A 16150-nucleotide genomic window follows, 5' to 3' on the forward strand; every position below is an offset into this window, starting at 1 on the left:
GATTAACATTCCTACCTCTGTGTGCATTCAAACAACTTAAAGATAAGCCTGCCAGGAAGATACTTTTCAAAGCCACAAATTATTAAAGCTTAATCTCCATTACATTACCTTGGCGTATTTTTTGCTCTGTTGAATGCCAACAGCATACTTGGAATTAAACAAAACAGTTCACTACACATGACCCAGCTTCATATGGAATTTTACAAAGCCTATGAAAGAAAAGGTTGACCATTTGAGGAAAAAGATTTTAAGCTAGTATGCACAGGTCATCCCCATCTACCAATGCACTGCTTTGACCCAGAGTTAAATCACTTTCTGTGTATTCTGGAGGCCATAATTGTTTTAGGGGCACTAGTGGATATTTTAACCAGTCCCTCAGAGGCACGCACACTTGCTATTAATCATAGACTGAGCCTGTCTACCGTCTCTCCATGGCTGAGGGGTGAGCACATTTGCTTGCTGTTTCTCAAGTTTTCATTCCAGCTTAGACAACCAGAAAGAAGATGACATTCTCCCCACAAGGGCACAGACCCTTATAACTAAACCACACATAAAGGAGGATCTGGAAAGCTGAGAATCACAAAGAAGTTCGGGAAAAGGAAAAGCACAAATGAAGCGGTAGGAATGAAAAAGGGATACATTAGAAAATTAGGGTCAGCAGAAAAGTTATGTCAAAGAGGTAGCAATTCTGTAAGAAACAGAATTATGTAGAATGATATGAAATTTTTGGATTTTCTAAAACAGAGACTTTAGAAAGAATAGGATAGCAACTAGTTTAAATAGAATGAGTAATGAAATTAAATAGAAAGGAGATGCGTATTCAAACTAACCAAACATAACAATATATTTAGGGGTTTTCCTCACAATGTAGAGTTTTTCAACACATGGGTACTAAGCACAGTAACGGTAGAATGAATCATCAATGAAGGATACAGTTTCCTTCTCTTTACCTTTGGTAGGTTGCCACAAAGCAGCAGGGACTTAAAGACTGGCCTAGTAATCACCTGGGCTGGTCGAGGTCACGGCCAGCGTTCACTGTGCCAAGCCCAATTCTCAAAGGTCCCATAGGAAATTTTTTAAGTGAGTAACTTTGAATGACGATTTCATGATTTTACCTAAAAAACATAGAGCAGGAAAAAAACATGAGGAACCATTAAGGGGGCGGGGTGGAAAGAGCAGATCTGTCTCTACAGTGTGACGTGCTAGAGTGATTTTCATGAACTTTACATTTCCAGTGGACTTTCATGTTGCTTGTTGGTGAAAAATTGGTGGTTCACGGCCTAGTGCCAAAACCACAGATAAACGAACACTTTACATGTCATATACATTCATAAAACCTGCTATATTTATCTTTTTAGAAATAAGGTCAGATCGATACTGTATTTCTTGAGAATCTTTCTAGTGTTATTCTTTTTTTTTCTCTTCAAATGGAGCATGACTGACTATAATGGTGATTGATTTGTCTCCAGCTCTGACAACCATGCCTGGCCGACAGTAGCTGGGAAGTAGATGTTTATAGAATGCAGGACTAAAGCCCTAAGAGGAAAATGTACCATATACCTGCCGGGTGTGGTGGCTCACGCCTGCAACCCCAGCACATGGGGAGGCCAAGGCAGCTGGATTACTTGAGGCCAGGAGTTTGAGACCAGCCTGGCCAACATGGTGAAACTCTGTCTCTACTAAAACTACAAAAATTAGCCAGGCGTGGTGGCGGGTGCCCATAATCCCAGCTACTAGGGAGGCTGAGGCAGGAGAATTGCTTGAACCCGGGTTGCAGAGGCTGCAGTGAGCCGAGATCACGCCACTGCACTCCAACCTAGACGACAGAGTGAGGCTTTGTCAAAAAAGAGAGAGAGAGAGAGGGAGGGAGGGAGGGAGGGAGAGAGAGAGAGAGACAAAGAAAGAAAGAAAGAAAGAAAGAAAGAAAGAAAGAAAGAAAGAAAGAAAGAGAAAGAAAGAAAGAAAGAAAGAAAGAAAGAAAGAAAGAAAGAGAAAGAAAGAAAGAAAGAAAGAAAGAAAGAAAGAAAGAAAGAAAGAAAGAGAAAGGAAAGAAGGAAGGAGGGAGGGAGGGAAGGAAGGAAGGAAGGAAGGAAAGAAGGAAGGAAGGAAGGAAGGAAGGAAGGAAGGAAGGAAGGAAGGAAAGAAGGAAGGAAGGGGAAGGAAGGGCAGGAACAGTACCATATACCTTCAGTATATACCTGTGATGCGGATTGAGACAAGGGGACATTTGGATGAAAGTGCGACACCACCTCCCATCCCCTGGAGCACAGTAGATCACTTGCAAATGAGACCAGTGGCCCCTGCTTTGCATTTTCCCTTCCTTACAGTCAAGTTTATTCCCTTCTCTGTTCAATTGGACCTAACCCTAACCCCTTCTTAAGTTTGATCTCTATGGTGACCAAAGCAATATAGCTGAGGAATTTGCTTTGATTTCTAATTCTAAACTCAAGCTTGTAATAATGAAAAACAGCCACTGATAGCTGTAGAAATTCAGCTTATTTATTTCCCTTTGATTTATCCTTAGATTATGCTGAAGTCAATGTCTAGAAAGGATTTATGTGCATATATTTTAGGAAGCAGAAAAGAGTTTCATACCCTTAATTAAAAAATTACCTTGAAATAAAAATGTTATATTTTAATGAAAATATATTTACGTAAGAGACTGTGTAGAGTTGAAAGTTGTATGCAGAAATACTTGAAATCAACTCCGGGTTCAGCTACTCGCTATATGATATTATCTTCTGAGTTTTAATATCTTCTGATATTATTAACTTCCTCATCACTAAAATGGGAATAAACCACCCATCATATATGGTTGTTATGAGAATTAATGGGATAATACATGTAAAATAATTAACACATTATATTCATTAACTGATAGCTATCATTATTATAATGTAATATAAGTCTGATTGTACTAGAGAAATGTCCAACAAGAGACTTATGCTGTAAAAATATGCACACTCTACAGGCATTTTTAATGATTCTAATTTATTAGACTATTTCAATGAAATTTAAGTCATTTTATTCAATTATTGATTTTTTTAACTGGCCAAATCTCTAAGCTAACCGATTAATTTAAAAATGTTTAAGAGCAGTATGATTAGATTTTCATATATGCCCAAACTAGCAATATTTTTATACTAATGATTACCTAACTTCTGATTAAATTTTCTTAATTCATAACTGCTCTAGTACCAGAAGTACTTCCTATGAGATGATAGGAGCTGCAAAAGACACAGGACATGTCTATAGAAAAAGAAGTGACAGCAGGTAGAAATAACAGTCCTATTATTCGGAGAGATTTGAATCTAAATGGACACTTAAGAGTCTTATCAGGTAGGCGGATATTTCTTTTTTGGGTCATAAAGAGTAATTTCAGAGATGGCTCCATCACATAGTGGTTTGTGTATTTACGTGTCTGTGCAATTTAGGGAGCTGGAACTGAAATATGCCTTTAAAAGTATCCAATATGTAGCAATTTGTGACTTGGACAGACACATGTATGTGTACAGTGAATGCTTGTATCAGTTTCCTGTTGCTGCTGCAAGAAATTACCAAAAAATGCAACAGATTCCAATAGCACTCATCTATTATCTTACAGTTCTGGAGGTCTGAAGTCCAAAGTGGGTTTCACTGGGAAAAAAGTAAGGTGTTGGCTGTGCCAAGCTTCCTCCAGAAGCTCCAGGGGAGAATCTGCTTCTTTGCCCTTCCCAGGTTCCAGAAGCTGCCTGTATTCCTTGATTTGTGGACCTTATTCCCATCTTCAAAGCCAGCAGTGTAGAATATTCAATCTCTTTTCTCTCCCATTTCAGTCATTGCATCTCCTGTCTCAATGCTCCTGACTCCCTCTTTCACTTACAAGGACCCTTGTGATTACATTGAACCCACTTGGATAACCTAGGATAATCTTCCCATCTCAAAATCCTTAACTTTATTATATCTGCAAAATCCCTTTTGCCATGTAAGGTCACATATTCATAGGTCCTGGGGATTAGGATGTGAACATCTTTGGGGGACCGATGTTCTGTCTACTACAATGCTAAATCTTGTCTTCTTCCTCTAACAGGCAACTGGATTTAAAGAATCTCTTCCAGTATCTGGTGAACCAGGAGAATACTAGCTAGGACAGACTTAGTAAGAAAGCAAGAACGAATCCTTTTTATTACCATGAGAGATCTTCTTTTGTTAATGTATAAAGCCCAAATAATCAGATAAATGGATGGATTTTGGGGAAGGTAACAAGTACACATACAATAACACAATGCATTTTGGGGGAATAGGATCACAGGGAGGTTAGTTTGAGAAATGGAATCTGAGTCTCTGTGTTCATTTGCTGGAAAAAAAAGCTACAAGATGGTTTTTGTGCTTACTTCCACTCATTTTTATTCCCTCGCCCTTCTTCTCCATGTTTTTTAAGAACTCTGAATTAATGCAGGACTGTGCTGTACACTTGCTTTCATTTTATTCTCCATCTATTTCTTGGTTTTATAATATTCAAATGAGGATAAGAATATATAAAACTCAAATTGATTACAAATTTTACTTGGCAGTAGCATTCTGAATGCTTAAAAGAGATGAATTTTATTATTAGCTGAGGGATTTGCAAATATTGAGAATTATAGAAAACTTTATTCATGCTAATGGCTCTGAGCCTATGATATGTGTATTGGTATGATATCCCGCACACAAATCCAAGCTGGATTATAGATCATGTATTTAAGTTTGACAGAATTTAGTTTATCATTCTCCCAATGTAGTTCTAAATCAATTTTTTTTTTCAAGAACTAAACAGTTGACTTCTTTATAATGCATCCAGAATAAAGCAGCATGGCTATTGATGTGTCACCTGAAGTGTGCTTGCCTTCCTGAAGCTGGTATCTATGATTGCTTCAGCTTTGCAGGCTTCCATGGGACTCACCAGCACACTTCACCTGGTTCTTAGGTGGCATTAAATGAAGCCTTCTTACATTGATTTTAGCAAATTTCAAAGAAAAAATAATAAATTCTGGTTTCTCTGCTCAACAGTTTAAATTGTTGTTAACCTTAGAATTTATTTTGTGTCACAAAAATACACTGGACTAACCATCTGGGAATATTATGGATATTTTTATTGTATATGCAGTATGAGTCAGTTCATAACAGAAAAAGGCATCTCTTTGTTGTTTGACTTTTCCTTCATTTGTTTACTGAGCGTAGTGATTTTGTTTGTTGTTGAACAACTGTCCTTCTTAATAGGTAGCATCAGAATTGGAGTTGTCACAGAGCCTGGGGCCAGATTGCTGAGCTTCCCTTCTCAGCTCTGAAACTCACCCGCGGTCTGAACTGGTGCAGGTTTTAGAACCTGTCTCTGTTTCCTTATCTGTAAAATAGATATAAAAAATAAAATAGCCTCTATCTCCTGGTATGATTGAGAATATTAAATGGATTCATATTCTGACACATAGAAAGCACTTTATACATATTTGCTATGAAGTTTTCACTTGTAAATCATTCTTTGAAGTTCTTTATCCATTATTCAATATTAACATTTTTTTCTGGCCCATCAGTGTTTATTGAAAACAAACACACGTATTTATTATAATTATCATTTTCCAATTTTTATTTTCTCACGTAAATTTTTTTTACTTTGAATTTTTATGTTTATAAAGTCCAGTTGAAACCATTTTATGAACTACTTCTATTTCTCCAAAGATTCATAATTTTTAAAAATATTTAACTCTTTAGCCATCTGGTATTTCATTTGCAATATGCTGTGAGGTGGGGATTTCTTAATGTTTTCCTAAAAATCTTTACCCAATTTTCCCAGCACAATTTGTTGATAGTGCTTCAGTTTCATCCCCTTTCTGCATCTTTCTCTCTAGCACATATTCACATGGCCAGCTCTTTCAGGATTCAGTACAGATGTTCGATTTTCAGGATGCCTTTCCTGACACCTGCCTCACTAACATACCCAGGTGGATTATGTCCCCACTATAGGCTCCCAACTCAACTGCTACAAACCTATTACACATTGGCTATAACACCCTGTCTCTCCTATACTGAAAGCCCTGAAAGATAGTGAATGTATCTTATGCTTTTTGTAGATAACCAATATTTGTTTAGTGAGAATGAATATAAATAAACCTTATCAATTATATGATTAATTATACAAACCTTATTAATTATATAAGTAATTATATAATTCAAAATCATTTATTTTTGAACTTTCATCTGGCAAGATGTGGAAAGATATGTTAAAGTCACCCGCAGCTGTTATTTTCCCATAAAGGTTTCCTTTTCCTTGTTATTAATGGCCTTTTACTGTTGCTGTGCTGTGCTAATTAGCATGTAGTGGTCAACAGTTATTCCAGCTTCATAGTGGGATGGTATCTTTTAGCTATGGAATGGTCTTCTATCTCATTTAATATATGAATAATTTGTTTTTAAGGATACTTTGCATGAAAGTAGCATAGTAATGATGACTTTTCTTCATTTATATTTGCCTGATAATTTATTGTCCAATATATTTTTTAAATTGTAGGGTTTGCTTTGCATCTATTTATTGCACATGGTACACCATTAGATTACTTGTTTTCATCCTTCGATGTGAAGTTTGACCTCTGATTATTTCTATGACTAATACTTTTAGTTATAAATAAATAAATACAACCATTTTTATGTCTACCTTATTGTTTAGGTATTATATTTTGAGGGCCTTCATTTTCCTTTGGGCTGCCTTTGTTATTACATGGTCTGTGTTTGACTTTTTGTTGCCCTCTCACATGGTTATCAACTTGGACCCATGTAGACTCTGGTTCACAATACTAAAATTTCAGTAACCAGTAATTGGTTCTCTAATTCCCTTTAGTGTTCGGCGTTGTAAAGGATATATCTAAGGATATCTGAATTTTGTTTCTTTACTACAGATACTCTTCATGTATCTGGATAACTGCAGAATTTTTCTTTTTCCATGAACTTAAAATGTTCACCAGGATTTGCCAATGTGTTGGTATGTTTAAATTAACTTTATTCCTGGATTGTGGTAAATATTTTCAATCTATGCCCAAATTTCATTTTTGGCAAATTTTTTTCTTCTAGTATAACTTATTTCTTCTATCTACTTCCCCATCCTCACACTGAAATGCCTGTAGTATGGATTTTCCTCTGTTTTCCATCTTCACCATATTTCATATTGCTGCTAATATGCTATTTATTTTCTTTTCTGTACCATATATTATCCTATTTACTGCTTTCAATGTGTATTTTAATTTTCAAAATGCTTGAATATCTTTAGTTCTTTTCTCGTCTTTGACAAATGTCTTGTCTTCTGATTTCATATGGGCCAAGTCTCTGCTAAAAATCAGACGTGGCTCATATCAGCCTCACAACCTGGACACTATCAAGTAGTCTCTGAAAGAAATAAGGAGTTCAAAGTGCTTTCCATTTTGTTCTGCAGACTTTTGCATTGTCCACAATGGGAAGGGAGAAGGGAAAAGAAATGAGATGACTCACACAAATTTAAGCAATGTTTAAGCCACTTTTAAAGCACCTAGTATTAATGTATCTCTCATCCAGTATTGTCAATTGTATTGTTACACAGTCATCCTTTCCATAAGACTGTCCACAACTACAATTTAAGAATCTATCTCTCATATTTTGAAAGTAATAGGAAATATTTACATTTAGAAAATGTGATGAGATGCAATCTGGCTTTAGAAATAAGATTGTGACAAAGATTGTGTCAAATAAGATTGTGACAATCACAAAATAAGATTGTGAACCCAGACACAGTAGGTGTCTTCTGCATAGTTTTTTTTCAGGATCTGACAGTATTTTTGAGCAACACATTGACCCTAGCTCTATGTATCAAGCCATTGACCTTTATTTCCAAATTGTAACTCTATGAAAATTTTAGGATCATATTTATAACTTATTTCAGATTTTTGGATGATTGCTTAATAGGAAATGAGGATAGGTTTTTCACTTCTTAATGTTGTAAGAGCATATCATTTTTATAAATCACTGAATTCCAAATTTGAAATTTCTTGTACAGCTAGTTTAGGATGGTTCATAACAGATCTATCAATGATCCTTTTGAAATATTTCTATATATTAATCTGTGCATATCCATAAGAATTCTTTATCTGATTATATAAATTGTAAAATTAGGAGAAAATTCTAGAATGTATATTACGTTGACTATTCCTCACTGTTTTCTGTCTCTGACATCTTACCAACTTCAAGGAAACACAGAGGGGTTGCTATTCAATCCTCTCTGTTACAGAATGCAGACCTGTGAATAATTGGTCAAGAAAGGAAGAGTGTTCTGCCTTATAAATATTGTACCAATGTGTGTTTTTTAAATGTTTTAAACATGTACTCTCCATAGAAAGTAAAATTCAGGAAGGCATAATGAATTTCTGTAACCTGGTCAAATTTTATTAATAGATTTAGTTTGTTTTTAAAAACTGCAGAAGAAAAGCATATGTTTGGGGCTTGAGAAAAAAGATCTCTAGTCACACAATTTCTCATGATTTAAGAATGTAGAAATGGGCATAAGTTGGATCTATCTATAGTATATGACTTTGTATATTATATTGAAATTAAAATGTAAATATTTTTTCTAAGAACCTCAAAACCCTTAAAAAAGACATTCTTATCCTTTTTATCTAATAGCCATGGTAATAGATTGTATTTTTTAGTGTTTTATTTTCTTTCAAAGTGCCTCTCTATGTTTTTTCTGCTTTGTGGGATGTATTTTATTACACAAAGAATGAATATTTTGAATAGATTATAAATTATTTTCTTATGTGTGAATAAATGCATGCTTTCTATGTTTAGTGTGCAATGAATTCTAAGCCCAGCTATACCATTAACTCAAGATTTGGGAGAATTCACTGAACTTCTTCGGATTTTGGATTACTCGTCTGCACAATAAATTACCTCTAAGCCTCAGAGACAAAAACTTGCAACAAAATGATTTTGTTATATTAATATTTATAATGCTTTCTAACAGAAATAGTCATTTGAAAATTTAATTTTTCCCTTCCTCCTTTTCACAGAGTACTTTAGCCTTTTAGTTTGTTCCTTTCCTGTCTGACTTGCGTGCTTAATGGTTTTATCATTCCCTTTTTTTTGAGACTGAGACGGAGTCTCACTCTGTCGCCCAGGCTGGAGTGCGGTGGCGCGATCTTGGCTTCACTGCAAGCTCCGCCTTCCGGGTTCACGCCATTCTCCTGCCTCAGCCTCCCAAGTAGCTGGGACTACAGGCGCCCGCCACCATGCCTGGCTAATTTTTTGTATTTTTTAGTAGAGACGGGGTTTCACCGTGTTAGCCAGGATGTTCTGGATCTCCTGACCTCGTGATCTGCCCGTCTCGGCCTCCCAAAGTGCTGGGATTACAGGTGTGAGCCACCGCGCCTGGCTGAGAGTCTTTTCTATGATGGCCATGAGCAATGGAATCCAAATCAGACCACTGATTTTTTTTGACAAATAATATTGGGCATTTTGTCATTAAAAAATGATAAAAATCAAATATTTGAAAGCTAAATACTATTTGTAAATTTTAACCAAAAAAAAGTCTGAACTTCTATTAGGATTACCAAAAGAATGGCATCTTTTATGGATAACACACAAAATAAAATTTATATTTTAATGTAGAAAAACTTTAGAGTGTTATGTTCAATAAAATCTATATGACATTCATTCACATCAAAGTAAGAACAGCACAGTTGAATGTACACTGAATTCATCTGTGCAGATAGATGATCCACAGGGAAAAATAAAGAGCTTTTCCTCAGCATGTGAAAGTCTTTCAGTGATTTGCGGGAATCTCTTTTTATCAGAATCAAGTGGAGGAGTCTTTTGTATGGCTATGAGGTTTTGGATGACAGGTGAATTTCAAAGATAGCTGGCATTTGTCATAAACATAATCAACGTTGTACAATCAGCATTCATATAATACAATGTCTTATTCCTTTATACTTTGTATCTTTTTGATAGTATGTTAAGTATTTTTACTATTTTAATTACAATATATGAAAGCGTTTACTGAATAAGAAGTCTCTATGGAAAACCAAATACTCTAGGAAGGTGTCAAAATGAAAATGATTTTTAATTTTTTCTAGGCCACAGAAATTGTTCTCAACTGCTGTTGTGTACATAAATCTTGAAGATGCTAATAGAAAAAGCAAGCAATTCAATAAGATGGTTCAACATGGGGACTCAGAGTTGAGGGAGGAGAGAGGAAGAACAGGGCAGAGAGGGAACAGATTGGCTGTCTTTTACTAGAGGTTATTTGGGCCTTGGTTGATAGTGATTAAATTATAACAACCCAAATAAGAAACTACTACAAAGAGCCCTACCCTGTAAGCCCCAGAAACTACCAGCCCTAAGAGGGAAGGCAGGAGATGCATGAATGAGTGATGCATATACATAAACTCATATACAAAAGCACATGTATACATACCTATATCATGCCCTTGAAATGATTTTGGAATCAAAACCATCTAAGAGTGAATAGTAAACCATCAAGCAGAGGAATGACAACAAAGATCACTAGATTAAATAAGAAAAACTAGTTTTGAGATCAGTTCTGGCATACGTAAGCTAAATAGCTGTGGAGAATCACATAACAATGGAGGGTCCTTATGTTCCTTTCACATAAGGAAACATTCAGGCATACGTTTTCTTCTGCCTAAAAAGAGTTGATTAGATTGGGTTAGGTTCGATGATCTCTAAGATCATTCTGTTTCTAACAACTGCTATTCTGTGATTGTGCAATCAGTCTTTCACACTGTTTCCAGATATGTAATTCTTCCTACCCTGCCTTTTTGCCAACTAGATGGCTTCATGGGTAAATATCAGGCTCTCTGAAATGGGTGCCTGACAAAGCTGTTTCTAATGATACTATTACTTCTTTCTTATGTAATACATGCCCCTAAGAAGAAAAGAAAAAAAAAATCCACAGCCTATAATATTCACAATATTTGCATATTTTAGCTGGACATATCTCCTTAAAGGTTGAGGGATGAGGAGAGAAGAAAGGAGCAACTCTTAGACTTGTTAAAGATTTTGTCAAACCATATTCAAATCTGCCGCTTATGAAAGGTGTGACCCTTGGAAAGTTTTTTAATAGGCGTGACTCTCATTTTCTTATATAAATTTTTAGAAAATTATATTACCTACCTTACAAGATTGTTAGAAAAGTAAATTTGAAAATGCGCATAGAATTTAGCATAAATTCAAAACATAGTGCTTGAGGAATGTTAATTGTTATTATATATCTGTTACTAAGTATTTCTCATCACAATAATTGCAAGAGTAGGGGGGGATAAATTTTTGCTGTTTACCTAAGTTTATGCTGTTATACACACATTTTGTAACTTTGCTTGAAAGCTTGAAGGAGATGACCATGAGACATTGAAAATATTGTGAAATGCTACAGTCCATTTTACGAGATCAAGTATTTTAAATGCTTCACCATTTATAAGGTGATGCTGTTTTCTTCTTAAAGCTTAACACACATATCTAAGCATGCTCCGTTTGCTTTCAGTGACTGCTGGCCCTAATAAGCCTGAGAGTGGATTTGCAGAAGACAGTGCTGCTCGGGGCGAGGGTGTGTCAGACCTCCACGAAGTGGTCTCCCTGAAGGAGCGGATGGCGAGGTACCAGGCAGCTGTTTCCAGGGGTGACTGCCCCAGCTTCTCTGCTAATGTAAGCTGCTCCTAATGGTTTTGCACTAGGCAATGTGCTTACTCTCTGTCCCAATTCCCTCTTTATATTTGAAATGTAAGAATACTACTGGACAGGGGGCTAAAGTAGAAAGAGTACAAAAATAGTGTGTGAAATAAATCCAGACTATCTGAATTTAAGTTTCAACTGTGCTACTTATTACTTGTGTGAATCTGAACTACTATTTTTATTTATTTATTTATTTATTTATTTTTTGAGACGGAGTCTTGCTCTGTCATCCAGGCTGGAGTGCAATGGCATGATCTCGGCACCCTCCACCTCCTGGGTTCAAGTGATTCTCTTGCCTCAGCCTCCCGAGTAACTGGGATTACAGAGCATGCCACCATGCTCTGCTAATTTTTGTATTTTTAGTAGAGACAGGGTTTCACCATGTTGGTCAGGATGGTATCGATCTCTTGACCTCGTGATCCGCCCGCATCAGCCTCCCAAGGTGCTGGGATTACAGGCATGAGCCACTGTGCCCAGCCCTGAACTACTATCTTAACTTCTCTCTGAGCTTCAGTTTCCTTGACTGAAAAATGGGGATCATCATTTACCACACAGAGTCTTGGTGAGGAATCAAAGAGATAATTCATGTGTAAGCCATAAGGCGCTGTATAAATGTGTTATTATTATCATCATTAGCACTTAACCTGTAGATATTCTCCTCAGGAAGGTCGGGAATTAATTTCAAATTTTAATAACGTGGGTTTGCACGCCACCCTCCTTGGTCTCATATATGGTTCATTGAAATTCACTGGCAGTATAATTTCTTTGGCTTTTCTCGTTTCTCTGTATGCACTAAATCCATTAGGAAAGGTTTAATCAACATAAAAATGAGAGAGATTAGCAATGTAGACACTCTGCTAAACCAATTATGATTATAGGAAACTGCAGGATTCAGTAAGACCACCAGTTTTTAGAGCCAATGCATTATAAAGTCATATTCAAAAGAATTTTGGAGTTCTGTATTCTGTGGCCTTCAACTTAATGGAATATAAGAATGTTCTTTTATAATTATAATCTCCAAATTAGCCTAGTTGTGTATGAGAGAGAGAGACAGAGAAAGAGAGAGAGAGAAAAGCCAAAAAAGGTTGTGTATTAAAATAGCTACACTTAACATGCTTCTTTACAAATTATTTAGAGACAAGGCTGACTGTGCCAAACTCATTTAAAAAATGCAATTCTAGATGACATTTAGGTTTTCACATAGTCATTAAAATACATTTTAGACACAGCTTAGATTTGGAATAAATGTGCAGAAGTGAAATAAGTATCTAGATCACTTCCAAAATAAACAGTGGCACTATAGTACCTCCTGCCAGTCTTCTTCGATGGCACCCCCTGCTGGATCATTGAGGAACTTATTCGTGTTCTAAATTAGAGAAATGATTCACGAGGAAACAGTTGATTTTGAAAATGCCTAAAGACTGGTTATTTAGTAAACAATATTTGATTTAGGAAGATTGATCTTGCCAGGTACTAAGAGAATACACATTAAAAAAGTGGTATCAAGGCATGATATATATTTATGATGTGTTTAAAAAGGGAATGTTTACATTGGACACATAAGGAAACTAAATGATCCCATTATTTAATACAAAATCAAAAACTTTAGGGCTAATCTCAAAATGTCTACATATAAAGAATTTAGTAATATTCTCTTCCCTGCAAATTTTATAGACAAGAAAAGCAAGAGAAAGTTACTTATAGATTATAAAATTAGGTAGTGAGGAGGCCAAGCTAGATTCCTAGTCTCTTGACTCTTGTGCTCTTCTAACTGAATTCAACTTCTTCCTCTTCCCTAAATGAGAAAGTATTTTTGGCCCCCAAAATACATATTATAGTATATGGTTTGGCCCTAAGCAAATATTGTGAGAAAGAAGAGCACATATATTATCTCAGCAGAATCCTGGTAAATATCTAAACCAAAGCAAAATAATTGTTTATTTAATCATGTGCATGAAATGCTTGTTCAAGCCACCCCCCCACCCCCACTGCACACACACACACACACACACACCAAAAAAATCATGGAAACTGCCTGTGACTAAATCTGTATCTCCACAATTAACCCAAAATTTTAAGTGCAAAATCTGGAAGTCACAGAATCAGACCCAAACTGAATCTACTATATCTCAATCATATTTACACATGTAAAGACAATATATTTTCCTTGTCTTAGAGTCAATCAGATGGCATTTGGTTGTATCTAAATGAAAGTTATGCCCATGAAACAGTGGTGGTCTATAGAAGCCCCCTAAAAGAGAGGGAGAAGTAATACTTGTTGAGCAATGAATTAAAATGCCAGATTCATTTTCAAGTCTGTGCAATTTTATTCCCTTTACCTTTTTTAATACTCACAATAAATCTGTGAGAAAAATATTTCTATGCCCAGTTTATAAGAAAGAAAACCAAGTTCAAGAGCTGTAGCCCAAGGTTTTAATTGTCAGGGCTGGAATTAGAAGCACTGTCTGTCCAACTCCCAAAATTATGTTATTTCTGTTATGCCCTATAAACCAAGAACAGTTTTTTTGTAAAAAGAACTTGAGGACTGTGTAATATATTTACCTAGATTTAACTGTTAGGTGTTCAAATTAGCATATTATTATCAGCACACCCATTAGATTCCAAACCTTATTGCTGAGCCAAATAATAAGAAACACAGAATAATAATAAACATAAAAAGTTTCAACACAAAGCAATTTCAGTTATGGGGTCAATGATAACATTCATTAGTTGGGATATTTAGAGCATGACACTAAATAAGGTAAAGTCACAGGAACAGTCCCCACCTGAGCAAGGAAGCATTACTCCCGGTTATGACCACAGACTGCTTCTTGGGCAGGTCCTGCCATCTCACATGTGTAAACTTTCATCTACCCGTGAGTGGAACAAGGAAACCTTAGCACCGCCACTGAACCATATTTCAGAAGATTTGTCTCACTTGGGTGAATGAGCAGCTGCAGTAGCGTAATGATAGTACCAGGGGTAGCAGGAATGATATTAGTACTACTATTAAAAATAATCCGCGGTGGCTCATGCCTGTAATCCTAGCACTTTGGGAGGCTGAGGCGGGTGGATCACCTGAGGTCAGCAGTTCAAGACCAGTCTGGCCAACACGGTGAAACCCCATGTCTACTAAAATACAAAATAGAAAGAGAAAGAAAGAAAGATAGAAAGAAAGGAAGGAAGGAAAGAAGGAAGGAAGGAAGGAAGGAAGGAAGGAAGGAAGGAAGGAAGGAAGGAAGGAAGGAAAGAAAGAGAAAGAAAGAAAGAGAGAAAGAAAGAAAGAAGAGAAGGAAGGAAGGAAAGAGAGAGAAAGAGAGGGAGGGAGGGAGGGAGGGAGGAAGGAAGGAAGGAAGGAAGGAAGGAAGGAAGGAAGGAAGGAAAGAAGGAAGGAAGGAAGGAAGATAGCCAAGCATGATGGCGGGTGCCAGTAATCCCAGCTACTCAGGAGGCTGAGACGGGAGAATCACTTGAACCCAGGAAACAGTGGTTGCAGTGAGCCGGGATCGTGCTGCTGCACTCCAGCCTGGACGGCTGAGTGAGACTCCATCTCAAAAAAAAAAAAAAAAATCAACTGTATGAATTTTTGCATGTGTAATGTAGTCTGTTTCTAAAGCGCAGGAAAGTAATGGGTATATCTGTTTTGTTTTGTTTTTTTTTGAGACGGAGTCTTGCTCTGCTGCTCAGGCTGGAGTGCAGTGGCACAATCTCGGCTCACTGCAACCTCTGCCTCCTCAGTTCAGGCAAATCTCCTGCCTCAGCCTCCCAAATAGCTGGAATTACAGGCATGTGCCACCATGCCCGGCTAATTTTTGTATTTTTTTAGTAGAGATGGGGTTTCCCCATGTTGGCCAGGCTGGTCTCGAACTCCTGACCTTGTGATCCACCCACCCTGACCTCCCAAAGTGCTAGGATTACAGGCATGAGACACCACACCAGGCTGGTATATCTGTTTTTTAATCCATTTTATAGATGAGAGGCAACCTGTCCAGTATAAGAATTGATCTTTTTGTGAAAATGCATTTACCAGGAGAGCATCCGGTCATAAGCATAATACTAAGGCTTGCCAGATTAATTTGCACATGATTGGGACATCAGAATAGTTGTTTGAAACAGCAAGGTTCTTCTTAATAATTACCTTAATGTCTATAATTTAATACTTATAGATTATCTATATATAATTTATCCAGGAAAGCCACTTATATAAATTAAATGGCAAAAGGGGTAAAATAAATATTGTGGCCTTAATTCACCCTTCCCCTTTTTCACTGTATCTTAAATTTCAAAAGGGGTGCTGTACATTTTTCTGACCTTAACATACATCAACTAGAAGTAATTGATTAAGATTTGCATTTAAAGTTTGTTGCAGAATTTGATACAATATATATCTAGTTCATAGAAGAGCACAGTCATCTCTTCTCAAAGG

The 16150-nt window shown here is 36.5% G+C and overlaps 1 protein-coding gene across 3 annotated transcripts in view; it reads left to right on the forward strand.

Moving 5' to 3' along the window:
* Nucleotides 1-16150, forward strand: part of XIRP2 (xin actin binding repeat containing 2) — a 372894-nt gene that overhangs the window by 313607 nt on the left and 43137 nt on the right. For all 3 annotated transcript variants that reach the window (XM_054679927.2, XM_063790543.1, XM_003309290.6), the window contains one exon: nucleotides 11537-11697. In XM_054679927.2, coding sequence (XP_054535902.1) covers nucleotides 11537-11697 — 161 coding nt within the window. The remainder of the gene's footprint in view (nucleotides 1-11536; nucleotides 11698-16150) is intronic.

Source organism: Pan troglodytes, chromosome 13 (genome assembly GCF_028858775.2).
Source record: "Pan troglodytes isolate AG18354 chromosome 13, NHGRI_mPanTro3-v2.0_pri, whole genome shotgun sequence".
NCBI lineage: Eukaryota > Metazoa > Chordata > Mammalia > Primates > Hominidae > Pan > Pan troglodytes.